The sequence below is a fragment of the Cetorhinus maximus genome, chromosome 15 (genome assembly GCF_964194155.1).
Source record: "Cetorhinus maximus chromosome 15, sCetMax3.hap1.1, whole genome shotgun sequence".
Lineage (NCBI taxonomy): Eukaryota > Metazoa > Chordata > Chondrichthyes > Lamniformes > Cetorhinidae > Cetorhinus > Cetorhinus maximus.
The window spans coordinates 8,395,530-8,418,166 of record NC_135893.1 but is presented as its reverse complement, the minus strand read 5'-3'; the positions used below and the strand labels follow the sequence as shown (position 1 = coordinate 8,418,166).

Sequence of the window (22,637 nt, the reverse complement as noted above, 5' to 3'; positions counted from 1 at the left end):
TCTGTACCTCAAGTGCATTTATCCACCTTTGTTCAAAACCCTTCATGCCATCACCAAGAAAAAAAAATCTAACAATCTCGGTCATTATATTTCAATTCATCCAGGTTCCACAGCTTTTGCGGGGGGAGGGGAGGAGGAAGAGGAGAAGCAGGGCAACAGTTCCAGATTTCCAATACCCCTTTATGTGGATAGTGTTTCCTGATTTTACATCTAAATGACCAAACTCTTAAAACTACGGGTGGAATTTTACAACAGCGGGATTTTACGGTCCCACCGAAGTCAACGGAGTTTGGAATGGCACACCACATTTTACGGTCCTGCCCCCGCTGTGACGGGGTCGTAAAATTCCGGCCTATGTCCCTTGTTCTGGATTTCCTCACCGGAGGAAATAGTTTCTCTGTGTCTCCCCCAATAAATCCCTTTATCATTTTGAACACCTCGATTAGATTATCCCTCAATCTTCTAAATTCTAGGTAAATACAAGCCACATAATTTTAACCTAAACCTCAAACTATAAGCCCTGTGTCATTGTGATAAATCTGTGCTGCAGCCCTTCCAAATCTAACATGACATTCCTGAGGTTGGGTGCCCAAAACTGAATGTATTACTCCAAGTGCAGTCTAAACAAAGCTGTGTACAACTGAAGCATCACTTCTTCACTTAAAAGCTAGCACCTTCCAAACTTACAGCCTCTACAACCTAGAAGGACAAGGGCAACAGATGCATGGGAACACCACCAACTGCAAGTTCCCCTCCAAGCCACACACCATCCTGACATGGAACTATGTGTTGTTCTTTCACTGTCGCTGGATCAAAATTCTGGAACCCCCTCTCTAACAGTACTGTGGGTGTACTTACACCACATGGAGCTTCAGGGATTCAAGAAGGGAGCTCACCACCGCCTTCTGAAGGGTAATTAGGGATGGGTGACAAATGCTGTCCGTGCCAGTGACACTGACGTCACAATGTTAGAACCATATTTGAAAGAACTGTATTTTTCTTTTAAAATTTGGAAGGACATTGCATTGTATGGACACTTTTTTTTTAAACATAAGGTCATAAGTTCACCTTGGGCTGAGAGCAAGCATGCCTTTTCCAAGAAATCACGTGACCAGCATGGCACTTGAGTGGGGAAGAGCTGCATTGAACTGCAATCACTGTAACTGATGGAAAAAACTGGTTTAAAGGCAAAGGCCTGGTGATTTACTGGAAATCACCTGGCTGAGATAAACTTTTAAGTTTTGAATTTGTTTTTGTAACTCAGTTCTGAAGCAAGTGAAGCTGCCCAGCTTGCACTGTCCTGGCCTAGCCTGAAATAGAGTGGCTATCAGTATCCAGTAAGGAATCCTCATCTCAGTGGAACTTGTCCGTTTTTGGAAACCCAAGAGGCTGAGATGAGAAGAATTGATTTGGCTCTGCTTTCCTGCACGCTCAAGCTCCGCTGGGGAGGACCTCCAGGCACCTACTGGGACTAAGCGATCTACCTTCACATGGGGGAGCTCCAGATCAATAGTGCCGAAACCCTGTCAACTTTATCATTTGTTTTATAAAGTCTTTTCTTCAACCGCCAATCTCTGCAGAGACCCTATCTGTTTGTTCTTTGTTTGTTTATGTGCCTGTATTGAGGGATTTTAAGGGGGATAGATAGCTACATTTGCAGATTGCAAGTTGTGTGTTAATCAGTTCTTGCAACTTGATTTAAAAAAGTTTCATTTTATAATAAATCAATCATTGAGTTTATTGAAAGGAGCCTGGTTAAAGTTTCTTGTATTCTGGGTCTTCTAACAGTAGTGAAGGTAAATCACTGGCTATTTTGGTGAGCGAATTAAACTTTTAGACTAATGGTGTGACCTGTGGAGTAGTGGGGCTAGGTAAACTGTGCACTCCTCCCATCTCAGTTGTAACAATAAGAACAAATAAAATAATATTCTATTAGTCCTCTGGATTACTTTCTGTACACATGCACTAGCTTTCAGCTATTTGTGCACATGGGCACCAAGGTATCTCTGCTCCTCAAAGCTCCATGAAAATATCCCGTTTTGTCTTGTTCTGATCCAAAGTGGGTGGCCTTACAGTTCCTCACACTGAACTCCATTCGATATTTTTTAGCCCAATTGCAGACCGTTGCCATCTCTTTGTAACTTTGTACAGCTAAGGAAACAATTTTCTTACCTCCACCCCATCCACTCCGCCAAGCATAACACTCCTGCTGCTGCAACAATCCTAACTTCTCAGCTACTACAGCAATAACTGAAGGGTGTGCAGAGCTCATAACAACGCCCTCAAGAAAATGTTTGACAGAGAATGCAATGGAAATCATTCAAAAATGCCATCAGAAGAAGGTAAACACAGACATGCAAATGTCATTGCAGCAGATTAAAAAGGTCCTTAGTTTCAAAAATTTAACGCAGCACAAAGGTGTTTTAGCACAAATATGTCTGGGCTATTTCAGTGCTATGCACTATTTTAAGATTTGCATTTTCTAATGGTTCAAGGCACTTTTTTTTTTAAACATGCTGCATATTTAGCAGAACTTTAAGGGGCTACTTTCAAAATCAAAAACACAAATGGCAAGTTTTCACCATGCTAATTTTTTGAAACAAGTCCAATATCTGATGAGAGTAAGTCACTTACAAGTTTTGTTGCAATCTAATGAGAAGTCTTTACCTCACAGAGTTCACAAGTCAGTGTTTATGGGTACATAAACGGATGCAGCTAGGGTTGCCACCTTGCCTAATGTTGAAAGGAATGAAGAGCTGGATGAGAAAATGTCGGCATCAAGTTTTCTTTAATTGTTTCTGATTTTCTCCCCTTTCAATTCTCAAGGTGCCGGCCACGAAGACCAATGTCACCCTGGCCGAAACCGGCGCACATTAGGGACTGATGCGCCCTGATTTTTGTGGGTCAGCACTTCATCACTTGATGCAATTGTCCAATGAAAGTTAAATTTTATTTGATGACACTCCTGTGAAGCATCTTGGGATGCTCAAGATGTTATATAAACGTAAGCTGTTATTGAATCACTGTGGGGAGGGGGGGTGGGGCTCATTCCTTAACAAGGCAGTGTTCAAGTTAAGGGACAGGTCATTCAGTACTGAGAGGAGGAATTTCTTCATGCAAAAGGTGCGAACCTTTGGAAATCTCTACCTCAGGCAGCTGTGGATGCTCCATTATTGAATATATTTAAGGCTGAGATAGATTTTTGGTCTCACAGGGAATCAAGGGATATGGGTAGCGGACAGGAAAGTGGAATTGAGGCCAAAAATCAGCCATGATTGTATTGAATAGCGGAGCAGGCTCAAGGGGCTGTATGATCTACTCCTGACCTTATTCCTTATGTTAAGTGAACATTTAATAAAACATCTGTAAATGGCACATTTTGTTTTATAATGTCTCTGTGAACTGCCTTGGGGTGTTTTATGTTACAGGCGCTATATAAATACAGGTTACCGTTGTTGTAAATTACTGGGCCAACAGTATGGTGCCCAAAGATAGAATGTTTGGGTCTGCATAGTCTGATGTATGACATTTCCTAACCAGTGATTTTTTTTTTGGAAGCACCATGTTTTTAGTCTGATATAAATAGGGTGTCTTTTTGAATTATTAAAGTGAAACATTACTTCTTCTAGACCTGTGCATGGGCAAGCGAATGGTACAATTAAAAAGAAACCCCAAAGCTATGGCACTAAGGAACTTTACGTTGTAACCTGACAAAATATTGAGGTGACTTTGCTTTTTATGGATAGATAAAGTACACAGATGATTTTGAATTTCATCATTATCTGCACAAACCCTTAGGAATCCTTATATCGTTAAGAAGGCTGGAAGCCTTAAACTTGGGTGACTTATTTTTAAAATTTTGGTGACAGTTTTGTTGGGTGTTTCTGGAAAGCAGAGGGGAGAATTAATCATTGTAACAGAAAAATAAACGTTACACAATAACAAAACTACTACAATTTTCATGGGCTGCTAAACTTAAGTATTTTTTAGTACACAAGAACCTTAAATGAGCTGTTATTTACTATGGTTTATGCGCACTGAGGCATTGTTTAGTAACACCATTTACAGGACAGTTATAGCTTATATTTTCAGAAGCTCATTATTTCATATTGGTTTAGTTCATGACCTCTGTACAGCAACAGTGTTCTGCTACATTACTCTGTACAGTAGCGCTACCTGGAAAGAATTTCATCCTCGACTACTGATATTCTCACTGAGCTTGATGAACAATGAAATTAGTATTTTTGATGATTGCTCAGTGAAGCAGGAGACAAAGGGGGGGGGCTGCTCTCCTGCCTTGATTTGTGTTTACTTGCCTCTCATCTGAAACAGGAGTGAAATTTTCTCTTTGTTCATTTAACAAAAAGTTTTAAAATACGGCCTAAAAAACTCCTGCTGGATCTGACACAATTCTGGAAAAGTCAGTGCCAAAATGCAGTGCCAGAAATGACAGTACTAAAAACACCAAATGCACCGACACCTTTCAACCTGATCCAAAACAGTAAATAAAAAGATTTGCATGTCTGTTCATTTGGAATAAGAACATACTGTTTCTTTAAGGCCGATATTACCATCAGTGTATAAGTTCACAGTTTTAGGGGGACAGGAGTATAGTGGTAATTTTTTTTAAATTCATTCATGGAATGTGGGTGTTGCTGGCTGGGCCTGCATTTATTGCCCATCCCTAGTTGCCCATGAGGTGGTGGTGGTGGTGGTGAGCTGCCTTCTTGAGATGCTGCAGTCTATGTGTTGTAGGTACACCCACAGTACTGTTAAGGAGAGAGTTCCAGGATTTTGACCCAGCGACAGTGAAGGAACGGCGATATATTTCCAAGTCAGGATGGTGTGTGGCTTGGAGGGGAACTTCCAGGTGGTGGTGTTCCCATCTATCTGCTGCCCTTGTCCTTCTAGTGGTCATGGGTTTGGAAGGTGCTAAGGAGCGTTGATGAATTCCTGCAGTGCATCTTGTAGATTGTACATGCTGCTGCTGCTGTGTGTCAGTGATGGAGGGAGTGAATGTTTGTGGGTGTGATGCCAATCAAGCGGGCTGCTTTGTCCTGGACGGTGTCAAGCTTCTTGAGTGTTGTGAGAGTGCACTCATCCAGGCAAGCGGGGAGTATTCCAGCAACTGCTGACTTGTGCCTTGTAGATAGTGGACAGGCTTTGGGGAGTCTGGAGGTGAGTTACTTGTTGCAGGGTTCCTAGCCTCTGACCTGCTTTTGTAGCCACAGTATTTATATGGCTAGTCCAGTTCAGTTTCTGGGCAATGGTAACCCCCAGGATGTTGATAGTGGGGGATTCAGTGATGGTAATGTCATTGAATGTCATGGGTTAGATTCTCTCTTGTTGGAGATGGTCATTACTTGGCACTTGCGAGGCAAGAATGTTACTTGCCACTTGTCAGCCCAAGCCTGGATATTGTCCAGGCCTTGCTGCATTTGGACATGGACTGCTTCATGAGGATTCGCAAATGGTGCTGAACACTGCAATCATCAACGAACATCCCCACTCCTAACATTATGATGGAAGGAAGGTCTTTGATGAAGCAGCTGAAGAGGGTTGGGCCGAGGACACTACCCCGAGGAACTCCTGCCAGTGATGTCCTGGAGCTGAGATGACTGACCTCCAACAACCACAACCATCTTCCTTTATGATAGGTATAGTGGTAATATTACTGGACTAGTAATCCAGAGGCCCGGATTAATGCTCTGGAGACACGAGTTCAAATCCCACCAAGATAGCTGAGGGAATTTAAATTCAATTAGCTAGTAAATCTGCAAAAAAAAGTCATTAATAATGATCATGAAACTACTGGATTGTCATAAAAGCTCATCTAGTTCAGATCACAGAATTGCTACAGCACAGGAGGCAGCCATGTCTTGTCTGTGCCAGCTCTCCAAATGAGCAATGTACCTAGTGCCTTCTCCCCGTTACCCTGCACATTCTTCCTTTTCAGGTAATAAGCCAATTCTCTCGAATGCCTCAATTGAACTTGCCTCCACTACACACGAATGTTCACTAACGTACTTTAGGGGCGGAAATCAGATGTCCTTACCTGGTCTGGCCTACATGTGACTCCAGGTCCAGAGCAATGTGGTTGGCTCTTACCTGCCCTTTGAAATGGTCTAGCAAGTCATTCAGTTGCATCAAACTGCTACAGATAGCACTGTGGGTGTACCTACACCACATGACCTGCAGCAGTTCAAGAAGGCAGCTCATGGGCAATTAAGGATGGGCACAAATGCTGGGCTTGCCAGTAACACTCACATTCCAAGAATGAATTAAAAGTATGCCAGAATGAAAAAAGACCTGCATATCAATTTAAAGGCAGTGAATTCTTGCTTGCCCACATTCACCTTTGGGAAGATGCTCTTCAGAAAGAAATGCTGAAGGCATCAATCCCAACTGAGAAATTACAGACACAGGTGAGGATCCCAATGGCATGAGTTCAGCTGCTCTATTGGGCTGCTGAGATCAGATTTCACAATATTTAACACACACCAACTATCAATATTCAGCTTCAAAATGAGTAAACTAAATCTGTCAAAGGCCAGAACATCTTGAGTTGGTTGAATTTAAATGAATGAAACTTACAGATATCTATTTCAAAGTGAAATGCTGCAATCGTAGCAAGATCCAGCTATTCTTACCTGTAATAGTCTTCTTGCCCAGGAAGGGGACCTCCGTGCATATGGTGATGGCCGTGTAGCCACTGTTGTTCCATTGCTAGTCTCTGTAGTTCTGCTGACTGGGCATGCATTGCCTGTAGTTGGTGTGCTGCTGACATGGGGGCTGGAATAGCACTGGGCAGGTCTCTGTATGGTCCACCTGAAAGCAAAACGATGATAGAGAGGTCACTTTGCTTTCCTTCTACAGGTTGCAAAACATGGCATTGCTAAATGCATAGATTAAACAGAAAAATAAATTAAAATGTACCACCTACTTGAATCCTATATATTTATGTGTGCTAATTAAAAAGAATAGTGTTTGTCACAGTTTAAAGAATCTGTCTATAACTAAAATACAAGCATTATCTCACAATATATTAACATGGAATGACTAGGGGGAATTAATAGCTTGACATCTGAATTTTCTTACCAAAGACGGGATGATGCCTGAGCATTTCATGTTCATGTGGAGCCTGGGTCAACAGTGGGTTAGGTATTGCACCCGGTGGGTAAGGAAAACGAGCCAAATGTGGCCCAGCTGCTAGAGGATCCACCAATGGATGCACGCCTCCTGAACCTAGTTTTAAAGCGAGAAGAAAAACCCTTTGAAACTAAAGTGCAGAAGAAACTCAGACAACAGGAAAAAGAACTGTATTATTTTTTATCTTTTAAATCAGTGCAACAAGTCATAAGAGTTGAGAATGCGGTTTTAAAAGCACAAAGTACCTTCCCCAGCCACTTACTTAGGCTGAAATAGGCTGTTTGCAAGCTTTATTTGATTCTGTCCATCATCAAGATAGCTGACTTCCACCTCCACATCATTGTTGGTTTCTGCCTAGTCCTTAGGACTCTTCTGCTGAAATCCTTGTACATGATATTGTACCCATTAGATTTGTAACAATCCCTTTGCTGGCCTTCCACCCTGCATGATTTTTAAACTCAATCGTGTCTAGTCCAGATATCCTAAATCCCACTTGCTTAGGACAGCAATTTTTGCTCATTAACATTAGCTCCCAGTCCTTCAGCACATCAAATCCAATATCCTTGAGGGTCTTGGTCCATGATGCAAGGTCCAACTTTGTGATCAAAGTCTTGCATCTGTTGACCTTAACTTGGGCTGGATCATTTATCAGGTATTCCTAAAACAGACATATAAGTGAGGGGCCTCATGCCTACCTAAGGCCATTTCACAGAAATTGGTCTGAAATGAATCGGGTGCTTGCTCTAGCCAGCATTCTTCGGCGACAGCTGCGACCATGCATTAGGACCAACTAAAGGTACATTCTTTTTAAACAAGAGTTTGAACATTTTCCTGTGGGTCAAGAGGAGCAGAAGCACTCCTCCCAGCTCCAGAATGACAGCTGCTGCTGGCTGCGATCAGCCCCCCGTCCTCTTCTTCCCCCCACCAACCCACCAAGCATGTAGCCAAGGCTGTTGCCAGTGAGGCAGGTAGCCTGAAATTTGGTGTTGCAAAAGGGCAAGCTGTCCGACTTTTAAGTCCTGAAAAGGTTTATGGTGGATTATATTCTGAAGACCAGTGTTGGAATAGATAACAGCTGAAAAAAATGATGACTAATGAAAAGCGTCTGATGACTTATGTCGATTAGGGAAATTTTGAGACTCTAAAAAAAGTCATGTATTGTTGAAATTTAACACCACTAAGTGATCAGACTCTGGTCGCTCACTGTCATCTTCTTATAGTCTGGTTTAATTTCCCAGATGGTTCAAAAAAGCTCATTTTTGTATCCACCACTACATCAGATCCTGACAACCCACCTCAAGACCAAGGAGGACTGTGTTTGAAAGTGCACATGCACCAGCGTAACTATTATTTTGTAAACCACAACACACAAAAATAAGCAGGTAATTTAGCTGAGGAAATGATGATGGGGGAAGAGAGAGAGAGAGAGGGACACAAAGTGAAAGATGAAAATGAGGAGGGACTTCTGTGGAATTTTGTTGCAAGCATGCAATGTAACCTATAATGGAGCAAAAATAAGAGAATGATACCAATCTATGAGTGATGTAGATTTCCTGAAAATCTTCAACGGCTATTTAAATGTTTACCCTGCAATTGTTCCTTTCTTCTCTTTTGAAGGTGCCTACTCATGTTCAGGCAGGTCCCTCAAATAGCCATTCTTGCCGATTTGAGGTTATGATCACAATGTTTTACAATCCGGAGAACACAATATTAGTAATTTCCCTGGGGTTACCCATGTGTAGTTCATATAGTTACCAAGTATTTTTCAAATACAAGGCATTCTTTATCATACCTGGCTGCAATCAATACAATTTCCTCAGAGAGTGTGGGAAAGACAGAGTCTGTTAATACGGAGACTGTGGTAGTGAAATTGTAGTGGTCTCCCTGAAGTTAGTTTGATTATTAGGTTCTCTTAAAGGGTCCCTTTGAGGTTTGCTGTGCACAGATTTGCTGCAGCTGTCCCCACAACAGTGTCCACACTTCTAAAGTACATTATTGGTTATAAAGTGCTTTGAGACATCATAAAGGTCATGAAAGCTACTTTATAAATTCAAGTTCCTTCTTTTTTAGATGCAAAGATTGGAGTTTGAGGTCATAACTATTTTTATTTTGTGTCACATATTTGGCATAGAGTGCTGGCCTCTCCAGGAATATCGGGCACCTAGGAGCAGCAGGTGATTTTTTTTTAAAGGTTTCTTTGTGGGCTTGGAGGATCCACAAAGAAACCTAGGGCCTTTACTACTTGCCTACTCCAAGCATTTCCCTTCCTCTGACTGCAATTACATCCCCACCCCCCCACCCACCAAGAGGGGAGAGTGCTACCACTGAGCCAAGTCTATTCCTTTCATTCATTCATGGATTCAAAGCCAGCATTTATTTCTCATCCCTTATTGCCCTTGAGATGATGGAAAGCCGACTTCTAAAACTGCTGCAGCCTGTATGGTGAAGGCATGCTGACCACCATGCTGTAAAGAAGGGATTTTGACCCAACAACGCTGAAGGAATGGTGATGTATTTCCAAATCAGGATGTTGTGTGACTTGCAGAGGAACTTGGAGGTGGCGATGTTCCCATGTACCTATTGCCCTTGTCCTTCTAGGTGGTAGAGGTCATGGATTCGGAAGGTGCTGTTGAAGCAGCCTTGGCGAGTTGTTGCAGTGCATCTTGTAGATGATACACATTGCAGTCACGGTCCACCAGTGGTGGAGGGAGTGAATGTTTAAGGTGATGGATAGGGTCCTAACCAAGTGGGCGTTATCTGGGCAAACTGGTTGCAGCATCTCCAAAGTTGCAACATTGATTACACTTCAAAAATATATCATTCGCTGTAAAGCATGTTGGCTGTGAAAAGCAATATATAAATGCAAGTTCTTTCTTTGTTCAAGTTAACCCTAGCGGAGCTATTAATGAGCGCTCATCAAAAACTGTTGCAAATAAGGCGTTCGAATGTCCTAATGTATGACTACGGAAAAAAAATGACTGTCCTAGTATCCTAAAATAAATCTTTTCCACCTGACATTATAAATTGGAGTCTCTTCCTTTAAAAAAGCAAACCAGGTGTGGAATATCTTGAGTGGAACTGTACAAGATGCAAATGTTAGACTTGTGAATCTGGGGTATGAAAAAGACCTGAGGGTCTACAGTGTCTTAATTTTAACAATTCCCCAAATCAAGTCTGAATAAGTAGAGACAATCAATATTCCTTTATTTGTCTATATAATACCAATAATTTTTAATCCAAAGCCATAAAATTAATATCCATAATGTATTATTGGGCCAAAGATCTTATTCTAAAAGATCAAGATCCATACTTTCCAGGTCAGTTTGGACAGCAGCTGAATATTATATTCCAGGTGAGAAATGTTCAACACTGCTTGCAAGGTGAGAAGATGGCCAGCAGCTTATCAAGAATCTCTAGCTTTAAAATCACTCCGACCTCTTAAGTACCTACACCTGAAGAACTATCAAATAATTCAAACACTTATCTAGAATCATGGGCAGAATTTTGCCCTTGATGGGCGGGCGGGCAGGCCCCATCGGCTTGGTGGCGGGTGGGCAGCCAATCGCCGCTGCTGAAATGGGCCCCGCCGCCATTTTAAGTGGGCGGGCCAATTAAGGCCCATCCAGCGGGAAGCGTTATGCACTTCCTGTGCGGTGGGGAGGGATTGCCCAACTGTCAGAGTCCATTCTTCCGTGCACGCATGCGAAAGAGCGCACATCTCCCCTAGGCAAAGTGTTGCCTCAGGGAGATCGCTGAAAGGCTGGCAAATATAAAAAATAGAACAATAAAAAATTAATTAACATGTGCCCCTCATGTGAAAATGTCACACGAGATGGGACATGTTAATGAAATAAACAAAAACTTTTTAAAAACCGCTATCAAACCTCATCCCGCCACTGGATGAGGTTTGTTAAAAAAAAAAAATCACCTACCCACCTGCCCGTTGGGCCCATGCACCGAGCCAAAGTTCGCACGGGCCCCTCAAAATCGTCGACGATTGGCAAGTTAAGGGCCTTAACGAGGCCTTTAATTAATGGTGGGCGCGCGCCCTGCTGCATAGCGTGCCCGCTGACCGAAATATCGCGATGCCGCGCGCTGACGTCGGGACGCTCGCGTGACATTTTAAGCCGATGGTGTGCGGGCTCCACCACCCGCATGCCAGCCAGAAGATTCTGCCCCATGAGTTCGGGAAGCCTCAAACTGGAATGCCCTCCATGTGTTAGGTAAAATTCTTTCCAGCTTGGAAAGTCCACGTTTTTTTTCCTTTGGATTTGGATCCCAGACATAGTTCCAAAGGCTTGAATGGAGATGGTGCTGGGGAATGTTACTGCATTTGAGAAAAGATAGATCTAGAATGAGTCTGTAAAACCCGAGTCTGTAAAGCCTGAGTCATGTGCCAGGGCACTTTTAACTTTATGAAAGGGCACCAGAATGGTCCAAGGAAGAGATGGATGACCATGGAGTACTTAATTACTGAAAGCGGAATATTGATCAAAAAATGAGACACTGAAGTGTGAAGTGATCACCCTATTTATAAATAGCATCAGAGACGCTTTACAGGGCACTGCTGTGGTTCGAGTTCTTGTTTAATAATGCGATTGTCTATGGTTCCATGAATATGTCCTTTGTTTATTGGTACTGTTTATAAATTAAAAATATAGATCTCTGGCAAGTGCTGTAATAGGTTAGCAAGCTGCCCTGTCACCTGACCATGCACTTCTAAATAAGTAGTTATTTTATGCCCTTCCAACAAATCTATGGATATGCCTCTCCCGTTTCCTCTCAAATTATTCTATGCTGTGAATGATAGGCCATCCCCTTTCTCCTGTTAATGTAAGGAATCGCCAAAGGTCTGTCATTACTCCAACTCTGTTGCTACTTCATATCAATGACCTCCTCCCCTCACCAACTAAGCCTAGCTACCTTTTTCTTATGATCCACACATATTCATCAACTTGCTCCAACTGCATGCCCTCACACGGCCTACAATCTTCCTAGCGTAAGGGATGAATCATTTCATCGTGATCGCAAACATACAAATTGATGGGACTATGAAATTCTGTTTTATTTCAATTTTTCTACACGGTCCTTCAAGTCTTCTGCAAATTTAACCAACACCTAACACTTTTACTAAAATTCTTGGCTTCTCCATCTCCTTTGATCTCGAATGGAATCCCCACATTATTAAAGCTGTTGGCAAAAAATCTCAGTTTTTGCTCTTGTGAAAAGCAATCGCTTTTTTCATCTCTCTTCGCCCATTTCAATGTTCCCGTTTATTATTTTATGATAATGCTACGGCCAGTGCTCCTTTAAGCTTTCCTGGTTCGATTCTTTAAAATTTAAAATACTACAAGCTCTTCTTATAGCTGCAACGTGCTGAAATCATGTCATTATGGTTTCCTACTGTATGTACAGACATAGGGGAAGCAACTTTTTAAGGAGTAGGAAAGAAATAACTTATATATTGCCTTTCATTACCTCAAGGCATCACAGCACTAAGCAATTTCTTTCCTGAATTTTCGTAACTGTTGTAATGTCGGAGTCCAAAATACCAGCCCAAATTGAGGCAATTACCTTGGTCTTATTTCAGGAGGGACAATTTTAGAGGCTGATTGCCTGCTTGCATTTGTTTTGCAGTTAAATCAGCTGCTTCCAGGGGCTCTCCATCAGTCACCTGGATCCCAGGCAGGTGGGAAATCTAAATCTGCCAATTTAATTGCAATGCAATGAAAAGGCTAACAAAGCACCAGGCCATTCTGCAGTTGAAATTTATTCAGTTGTCTTCTATTTTCAGTGCTAATGTATTCACCAAAAAATATTAAAACTCCTTGGTTGGCAATAAGGTTTCTGGGGGAAACAAATTTGTTGTAATTGTAAACTTCCCAGTGTTGGCTGAAGCAACTTAATCACAAATAAAATGCTTCCTCTTGTGCTCTTTGTAAGTTTCGTCATTTTTTTTTAAGGGAGGTGATCATTTAATCACACTTATCTCCTTTTTTGCCCCCTTTTGTTACAGCTAATACATAGCATTTACAAAGAGCATGGGACCACAATTTCTGGAAAGTTCTCCAGATTTTTTTCTCCCCTAAATCATAGGAAAAAAAATCAAAATTAAATCTAAGCAAATTGTTCATCTAAATTCACAGTTGCTCAGTTGAAACGCACATGGATACATTTGTAATTACCCTGCGCTTAGTTTGAAATAACAAAAATGTCCACTTATGTGAAAGTGCAGGCTATATAATGGAAAGGGGAAAGAAAGAAAAGACTTGCATTCATATAGTGCATTTCCCAACCATCAGAAGTCTCAAACCACTTTACAGCCAATGAAGTACTTTATGTCGTGCAGTCAGTGTAGAAAATGTGGCAGCCAATTTGCGCACAGCAAACTCTCACAAACAGCCATGCGATAATGACCAGATAATCTGTTAGTGTGACGTTGATTGAGGGATAGCAGATACAAGATCATCACCGATCATTTAGGGCTTGAGAAATTTCTTCATTGTGAATCTTCGGAATTCCCTACTCCAGAGGGTTGTGGATGCTCCATTGTTGGATATACTTAAGACTGAGATAGACAGATTTTTAGTCTCTCATGGAATTAAGAGGGATGGGAACAGGTGGGGAAGTGGAGTTGAAGCCAAAGATAAGCCATGATTATACTGAATGACGGAGCAGGCTCGACAGGTCATACGGTCTACTCATGTTCCTATTTCTTGTTCTTATGCCTGATAAATGGATGAATTTATTTATTGATAGATATATAAATTGACAAAGACAGACAGACTGACAAATAGGCACATAGTGTACCTAATCAGCAATAAATTAGTAATTTAGTTACGATTGGCTGACTTGGGGTACTGGAAAAGTTTGAAGAATCTATTGGTATTATAATGAAGTAGGGTTCCTGGTTCATTTAGAACTATGCTAAAGGCGGCTGACTGGCATGACTATGGAATGCCACCAAAGCCATTCTGTGATTTTCAATTTAGCAGGAAAGTAGACAGAAGTCCAGGCAGACTGATGCTAGTTAAGAAATGCGAGGAATCAGGTGTTAAAGGTTAGATTCCAGTTAAAAGTATAAGAGCTGGAACTGCTTAGTTCAAGTTTCAAGGTAACAAAGATGAGATAAGTCTACCCCACGTTTCTCTATTCTGTTTCTCCAAGACTGAGCGAGGTCCAATAATGACACACGTATTACGTTTGCCTTTTATCAGTTTGGATTTTCTGGCAACCAAATGACCTGTCTTGCCCGTATTTGTAGCTAAATCAGCAATATTTAAACTTCTGCGTTGAATCCATGATTTCATCACATTTCATATTAGCCTGTGCACTTCAGCAATTTTCACTGATTAATGAGACTGTGAAATAACACGCTGATTTTTTAATGGTGTACTGAGACACTTACCTAAGTGTTGAATGTGCCTTCTTGAGATTTCCTCCCACGCTCTGCAACTGTGAGGCTTTAGCTAAGCAATTCCTGTGAGTGGGAGTCGAGAAGGTGCACTCAACACAAAGGCAAGTGCCTTCCTCTGCCGTTCTACAAATTCAATAATCATCCCAATTTTATTTTTTAAAAAAGCCGGTTTTTAAACAAAATTTTTCAGCCGAGGTTTTAAAAGAAATGGCATTTAAGTGCTAGAATCCAATGATAAACGGTAGTCAACGTGAGTTGCCGAGGGAACAAAATACTGAGGCCGGGATTTTCTGTGCCCACTGGCGTCGGGCATGTTTGGTGGCATGGACAATATGGTGAGAAGGCCAAAAATCGGTTTCACAACGTCGTGAAACCAGTTTGCGATCGTCTGCTCTATCACCGATGGTGGGTTGCATTCCCCGCCATCGGATGTTGGGAGCCTCATTGTAATATATCAGCATATCATTATCATGCCAGCCTGCCGGAATTGTCCCCCTTGCTGAATTGTCCGCCCACATCTGTGGGAAAACATGCCGGCGTGTTTCACAACAGCATATAAGCGGCGTGCACCTGGCGGGCTGCACTTTGCTCGGGACTTCAAGGTTTGTTTGCCTACCTTGCTTCGGGCAGCACTCGCAGTCATCAGCGCCAGGCTTCAGAGACGGCATGTCATTACTTTTAGTGGGGCTCATGGGTAGGTCCCTACCTACCAGATCAGCTGTATGTGGGTGGCTTTTAATGGCTGCAGGGCAAAGTCTTGCTTGGGGAAGGGGGAGAAGTGGTCTCAGGCAAGGGAAGAGGCTGCAGGGTGAGAGCTGTCCTGGGGAAGGGGGCTATCCCAGGGTGTGTGTGGGGGGCACATGTTGATCTGTGCAAGTGGCCTCAAGATGGTGAGGGTTGAGGAGGCAGTCTCCAGGGGAGATAAGGCCAGATGCACAAGTGAGGGTATGTGTGTGAGAATGGGAGGATATGTGTGTGAGAATGGGAGGATATGTGTGTGAGAATGGGTGGTGATGTCCCTCGAGCTGGCAGTGAGTGAGATGCCAATGAACGTGTGATGGGCTTGTGTGTGAGAGTTTAGAGTGATGAGATGGTTGCCATACCCTGGCTGCACGGATGAGAGCATTCATCCTCTAACTGCATTGGATGGTCAACCTCTTCTGTGCAGCATTGGCACTGATCACCACTGCCATCGCCGGAGTGGTAATATAGCTGCTCCTCCTGTGGCCAGAGTGGGGGTAGAGGACATCACAGCGGGGCCTCCACAGCGTCCAAAAGGCGCTCAAGGGCTGCGGTCTTCTTGCCTTTTGGGACCATGTCTTCTTTGCTGCAGTCCTGGGCTGGAAGCAATGAGCGCGGCTGTGCTTTAAATGTGGTGCCTGGTGTGATGAAGCGGTGGGGTGGCGGCATGGCAGGCTGCCCGCCATCGAAATGGCATGTATCCCGGGAATGCATAATTTAATGCGGCGGGTTTGGGATGATACGGTGCGAAAAGCCGCCATTGCGGCCAGTGGGTATAATTCTGCCCTGCATTTTAAAGCCACGGAAGTTCATCCCTGAGCTCTGGGAGGATTTTCTGAAATCAGGAAACCTATTCATTGTTGGTATATTTGAATGTGAAAATTTACCATTTTAATATGTTAGCACTTCACACACCTACATTTTTTCAAAGATATAGGTGCAAACCACAATCATTTCAGAATGTTCAACATTTCTTTTAATGTGACATCTTCAACATTGGCTGCCGATAGTGCTTTTAATACTCCATAACCGTTGACTTTCACCTGTTGAGTGCCCTCACTGTGCATTTTCAGTTAAGGGAAACAAAGAAGAAAGTGAACAGACTCAGGTTGCAGTAAATACTAAGTTAGAGATGCAAAGGGGTTCCTCCACTTGTTTTGAAATTGTATCGCCGGGAGTAATGTGGGTTCAGAACCATTCACACAATTTTAATTCATCCCAGCTACTTGTGATTCTATAAAATGTACAAGTAATTTACTACGTAAAAGTGCATCAACACACAATTGGTGACGGAATGCTTTTCAACCTTATTCCAATGCCTTGCATATCACATTTGGTATCACAATGATTGCTTTTTTTTAAACAATCTTTTCATTGATAGAGAAGGCCACACTTAAAATTCCGTTCATTTGTGTGGCTTATGTTTTGAAATTTTAATATTAGTGAAGTAAAAGGTAATGATGCAAAAATATATTATATGGTAGACCCTTGCTTGTAAAATACCAGAGTAGATCTTCTGCTTCTTTATGCCAGTATTATCAGCGCACTCTGGGTGGAATGGGTCAAATCAGTGCAAAAGTTCAGGGTGTGTTATGCATGAGTGATTTACAGTCAAGTTTTTGAGATCTTCCATGCCTGGATCAGGCCCTGCCCACAAAACTGGCCACATTCCCAGATCAATATTGGAAGATTCTGATAATTGTGTTGGTTGAGGAATGATCTTCAAATTCATTAATTTTCTTAGGCGTACAGGTACTAGTAGGTAGGTTTTGAAACTTTTTCAGATCAATAAATACTTAATTTACTAAGAAAGCGACGAATGAAAGAAGTAAATAGTTTTATAAAGTGCTTTTCAGTGATTGTAAATCAGGTTACTCACAGATGGAGAACTGGGTTAAAATGCTTATTTTTGGTGATAAACGCATTTTCAGCTGTATTAATAAAAGTGAATCAGATTACCACTCAAATACATCAGCGAATATGTTTAGAAGGGTAAAAAATTGCATTCCATTTCACTGCACGATTACCCTGGTTCATAGATGATCTTGCATTTGTAATTATGCAAATTATTTTTAGCGGAAACCTGAATTATAACTAAATCAGTGCCATTTCGAGCACAATTTGGCCATGATTTCCTGATTGTAACCAAAGCTGAAACTCGACCTCCCTGTATTTAAGATTCGCACCATCATAAAGCAAGCGCACTCCCATGCATTCTTTGTCAGCAAGGTAGCTATAAAATTGCTGCACTGAAGATGTGATATCAAGAAGCATTCTAGTTGTATTCATTCACCAGCACTGTATCATACCTCTACATATTTTAACACACAGAGAAGTACACGAGCAAGGTGACATATGGCCAACAACATTTTTGGCTGTTAATGATCAAAATCCACTCTACTCACCTTGATGTAATGGATCTTGCTGATGTAGGTGTAAGTGTGAATGTATGTGTGAATGCTGGTGGTGATGTGGCGTCACATTGAACATCTGTAGTCTTGTAAGTGGGTCATTTGCAAGTGATGCCATGCGTTCAGCATGTATTCGTTCTGCTGCCAGTCTATCAGCGTAAGACATTTCAGGCCGCAGCTGAGGGCCTGCAAGTGCAAGTCTTTCCCTTTCTAGTGGATTTAATCCATGGTGGAAAGGAGGGAATGGATGAGCTCCAGCTGCTGGTTGGATTGTTAATGCACCATGCCTAGCAAATGGATCCATAGGATTAGCAGCTGGGTGCAGACCATCGAGTTCAGGTGGCTTAACCTCAAAGCCTGGCTTCATCCTTTCGCGGAACTCCCTTTCACGAATCTCTCTCTCCCGAATCTCCCTTTCACGTAATTCTCGCTCTCTCATTGCAGGGTCAGCACTGTAGAGGCTCGGCATATGGTAAGCCAAGATTGGATCAGAGGCGTTTAATGGAACAAAGAATGGATGGTTGCGGTTGGTTGGAGACATGACATGTGGTCTTGCGTATTCACTGAGAGTCCGTAGTGCTGGAGTATCTGGTCCAATGTATGGAGGAACAGCTGCAATGGTAGTGGCTGGTGGCTCAAATGAAGGCCTTAAATGACCTGGTCCAACAAGTTGAGATTCTGCCATGCGCCCCTCATGGGAAGAGCTAGATGCTTTCTGTTAAAGGAAAGGGAACAAGTTATAAAGCAGAGAAAAAAAAACAAAACCCTTTTTACAGCACTAATTGCCATATTTTGCTCAGTCTTCATTCACTAACAGTGAAAAGCTTTGAGACATTTAAGTAGCTTCTCACTGTGTTAGTAACTGAATGTGAGTGAGGTAAGAGAGTAGGGTGCATAGGGTGGCAGAGGGGTAGGTGGGCAGGGTGACAGGTGGCAAGGCGGAGGGTCGGGGGGGCAAGGCGGAGGGTCGGGGGGGGGAAAGGCGGAGGGTCGGGGGGGGGCAAGGCGGAGAGTCGGGGGGGGGGCAAGGCGGAGGGTCGGGGGGGGCAAGGCGGAGGGGGGGGCAAGGCGGAGGGTCGGGGGGGGGCAAGGCGGAGGGTCGGGGGGGCAAGGCGGAGGGTCGGGGGGGGCAAGGCGGAGGGTCGGGGGGGGCAAGGCGGAGGGTCGGGGGGGGCAAGGCGGAGGGTCGGGGGGGGCAAGGCGGAGGGTCGGGGGGGGCAAGGCGGAGGGTCAGGGGGGGCAAGGCGGAGGGTCAGGGGGGGCAAGGCGGAGGGTCGGGGGGGGGCAAGGCGGAGGGTCGGGGGGGGGCAAGGCGGAGGGGGCAAGGCGGAGGGTCGGGCAAGGCGGAGGGGGCAAGGCGGAGGGCCGGGAGGGGGCAAGGTGGAGGGTCGGGGTGGGGGGGCAAGGCGGAGGGCCGGGAGGTGGGGGGGGACCAAGGTGGAGGGTTAGTGGGGCCAAAGGCGGAGGGTCGGTGGGGGGCAAGGCGGAGGGGGCAAGGCGGAGGGCCGGGGGGGGGCAAGGCGGAGGGCCGGGAGGGGGAAAGGCGGAGGGCCGGGGGGGACCAAGGTGGAGGGTTAGTGGGGCCAAAGGCGGAGGGTCGGTGGGGGGGCCAAGGAATTGGAAGCGGGGAGTTGGTCAGTGGTATCGTTTCCCAGGAATTAGGCTCATTTTTTTCTTGTCTATCTATCCAGGTAACTGAGTCGGAATCCTGCAAAGTCTCCAACTCTAACTCAGAGTCAGAGACTTTTATGGAGGGTCTGGAGGTTGAAACTTCCCCGGGCAATTCCCGTGGAGCCTCTGCGTTGGGACTTCTGCACGGTCTCATAGCACATCCTCCGGGGTACAAGCATCCAGAGAGGAAAATCTGGCAAACGATTTTCTGGTAATTCATCCAAGCTTAACTCCCTCTCTATCCTGGCATTTCTGATGATTTTTCCCACTTGCCTTTTTTCCATTTTTTTCCCCCTTTTATTCATAGAGATTTAACATGCATGATTTTACAACATGGACCACTTCTGATTAATTGCCAACATTTGATTTATTATTTTGGATGATATAGAGCCAGAGAGTCATAGATGGTATTCTTCAATATTTCTACATGGCTCAAAGCTTGCTGAACACCAACTGTGCGTGTAAGCAGGCTTCCGTGACTCAATTTAGAGTTTTGGGTTATATTTTTTTGAAATATGCAGAACTGTACTGGAATAGGTTTATTACAGCTAATCTTTTCCAGCCCGTTTCTTCATTAGTAAGTGGGTCAGCTTATATAATGTCACATGTCATTTCCTGGCTTGTATACTGTCAAAATAAGCTAGTGCAACATAAAACAGATATTCAGGTAGCTAGTGGGAGAAATTAGCCGTTTAAGTTTCTGCCTCTCTCCTTTTTATAAATGGTTTTTCCTACTTTCCATTAGATTCACCTGCCAATCATTTCCCAGGTAAATTGTCAGGACAGACTATCTGTTGCTCGGTCTTTACCAGGGCAGATTTGGTAGAAAATGCCTGACCAGTGGCCAGGGAGAATCACTGCCCAAGTTCCTTCCTCTTCTGGGTATTGCCTGCAGCTTCTGAAAATCTATTTAACATTTAATAGTAGCACAATTGTAATAGTGCCACACTGTAATATCTTACACTATCAGTGTTGGTATATAGAATTACATAGTATAGCACAGAAAGAGGCCATTTGGCCCAGCAGGTCTATGTTGATGTTAATGCTCTTTCTATTCCTCTTCATCTAAACCCAACAACATAACCTTTGATTCTTTTCTCCCTCATGCATTTATCTAGTTACTCCTTAAACGCATTAATGTTATTCACCTCAACTGCTCCCTGTGGTAGCAAGTTCATATTCTATCCGCTCTCTGGGTAAAGTGGTTTCTCCTGGATTACCAAAGGCATTTATTAGTGACAACAATTAAGCTGTTCTGATGAGGAGCACCTACCGCTGCTCTCTCGGCTTCCCTCTCTCGTTCCCGTTCTCGCTCCCTCTCCTTTTCTTTTTCCTTTTCTTTCTCTTTCTCTTCTCTGGCCTTCTGCTCAGCTTCACGCCTGGCCTTTTCTATTACTTCTTCCCGCTTCTTGGCCAGCTTTGAACCTTGCAATGGTACAAAGTACAAGTCTGATCGAGCACAGGAATTGTAACCACGATCCAAATGTTTGATGAACCTAAAATGAAACACAAATGATTAACAGAAATGGCAACATCAATAAAACAAAACCTTACATTGTTTTCACCATATATCACTTATTCCATTCTGCATGATGCAGCTAGTAGCTTTTGAGCAGCAAAATCTTTTGCAACAATAATTACAGCACCCACAATGAAATGTTAAAAAAAAAAAATGCTGTCCGCATTCATCTTCTAAAGCTACCAGCGTTACAGAATACAAAAAAGATACCTGGCTGACTGACTGGCATGGCTTGGTGCACTAACAATTGTTGGTTCTGGAGATGGACTCCTGTTTGGAGATGGTGGTGGACTATCTGGTTCCTCTGGCTCATCCTGGATTTCCTCTTTAATCTGAATGCTAGTCATCGTGGCAGGAGCAGTGTTTGTAATGCTTCCAGCGGAACACATAGATGTAACAATGGAAGCTGTAGGCTGAATGGTAGAGATGGGTGCAACACTGGACGTGGCGGATGCCGATGAAGGTGCAACAGTAGGAGCCCCCGATGGGATGAAAGAATGCTGGGCATACGGTGGCTGTGAAGGAACTTGGTGAGATACTGCTTGAGGATGAGTTGTAGTGGCTGGGAGGCTCTGAGCTTGGGTTAATACTGGGGGTTGAGCAGGAGGAGGCTGAATCTGTTGAGTTTGAGGCATTAACTGCAATGGAGGTGGATGAACAGAGGGAGTGTGATGGGTGGACAGGGAGCTCAATGGTTTTAAAGCTGGAGGAGGCGGTAGATTTGAAGGCATTTGTGGGAACGGAGGAGGTCCTGCAAGGTGAGTTGGCGGCTTATGTGACTGTGGGTTAGAAACAGGAGTAATTGGTGTAGTGGGTGGTGGCTTAATATGAGGCATAGTCACTGGAGCAGGTGGCAAAGGCTGCTCTCTTGGAGGCTGTGACTGCGGTTGTGCTTGGGGAGGTGGTGGAGGCTGTGCTTGCACTTGTGTAGGAGTGTGTTGCTGTGGGTGTGTCACTGCTGATGCCTGAGCAGAAGCCTGCTGTATCTGAGGCTGAGGAGGCTGAGGATTGATGGAGAATGGTGGACCTTGCAGTTGATGCTGTATGTGAGCCTGACTTTGCAGAGAGTGAGGCAATGGTTGCACCTGAGCATGAAGCTGAGGCTGTGTCTGGGGAAGAGGCTGTGATTGAGGTTGTAGCTGTTGTTGAATTGGAGGGTGTGGCGACGTTAGTCTCTGGGGATGAAGCTGTGGTGCAGGCTGCATCAGTGGATGAGGTGGTGTCTGACTTCGAGGTTGTGAAACAGGGGACAATTGTTGAGAAACTGATACAGCACAGGAAGATGCCGGAGGGGGCATTTGTGGTGGCTCCAGTGGTACTAATGGCAAAGAGGCACATGGGCTCTGATGTACTGGAGGCTGAGACTGTAATACTTGTTGCTGTGCAGAGGAATCAGAATCACTCTCATTGTCCCTTGGGCTTGGTATACTTGGTGATGTGCTGCGATTGTCCTGGTCAATATCCTTTGGATCACTGCTTCCTTCATCATTAACACTGCGGCTGTCAGAACTCTCTCCTTCAGATGGTGAATTTGGCCTACTGATGTCCTGTTATGAATAAAAAGACAATGAGTTACCAAATAATATTTACTGAACCGAACTAAATGGTAATTGCTTCATGATCATAAAGCTTGAGCATAATTTTGACTTTTATCAGATCACAGAACTTGAAAACAATCATTGCACAATTAAGGTAATAATTTTAAATTTTAACTAAGCAGGCCTTGCGT

General features: G+C 43.7%; 1 protein-coding gene across 12 annotated transcripts in view; it reads right to left on the bottom strand.

Moving 5' to 3' along the window:
- rerea (arginine-glutamic acid dipeptide (RE) repeats a) overlaps positions 1-22,637 on the bottom strand; it is a 500,784-nt gene that overhangs the window by 3,334 nt on the left and 474,813 nt on the right. For 9 of the 12 annotated variants that reach the window (XM_078557838.1, XM_078557843.1, XM_078557841.1 and 6 more), the window contains 6 exons: positions 21,119-22,455; positions 20,663-20,885; positions 17,713-18,433; positions 7,099-7,245; positions 6,651-6,828; positions 2,668-2,733 (listed from right to left, as the gene is read on the bottom strand). In XM_078557838.1, coding sequence (XP_078413964.1) covers positions 2,685-2,733; positions 6,651-6,828; positions 7,099-7,245; positions 17,713-18,433; positions 20,663-20,885; positions 21,119-22,455 — 2,655 coding nt within the window. In that variant the 3' untranslated portion in view covers positions 2,668-2,684. Of the gene's footprint in view, positions 1-2,634; positions 2,734-6,650; positions 6,829-7,098; positions 7,246-17,712; positions 18,434-20,662; positions 20,886-21,118; positions 22,456-22,637 lie in introns of all 12 variants that reach the window. The other 3 variants (XM_078557840.1, XM_078557842.1, XR_013578875.1) reach the window with 2 other exon arrangements.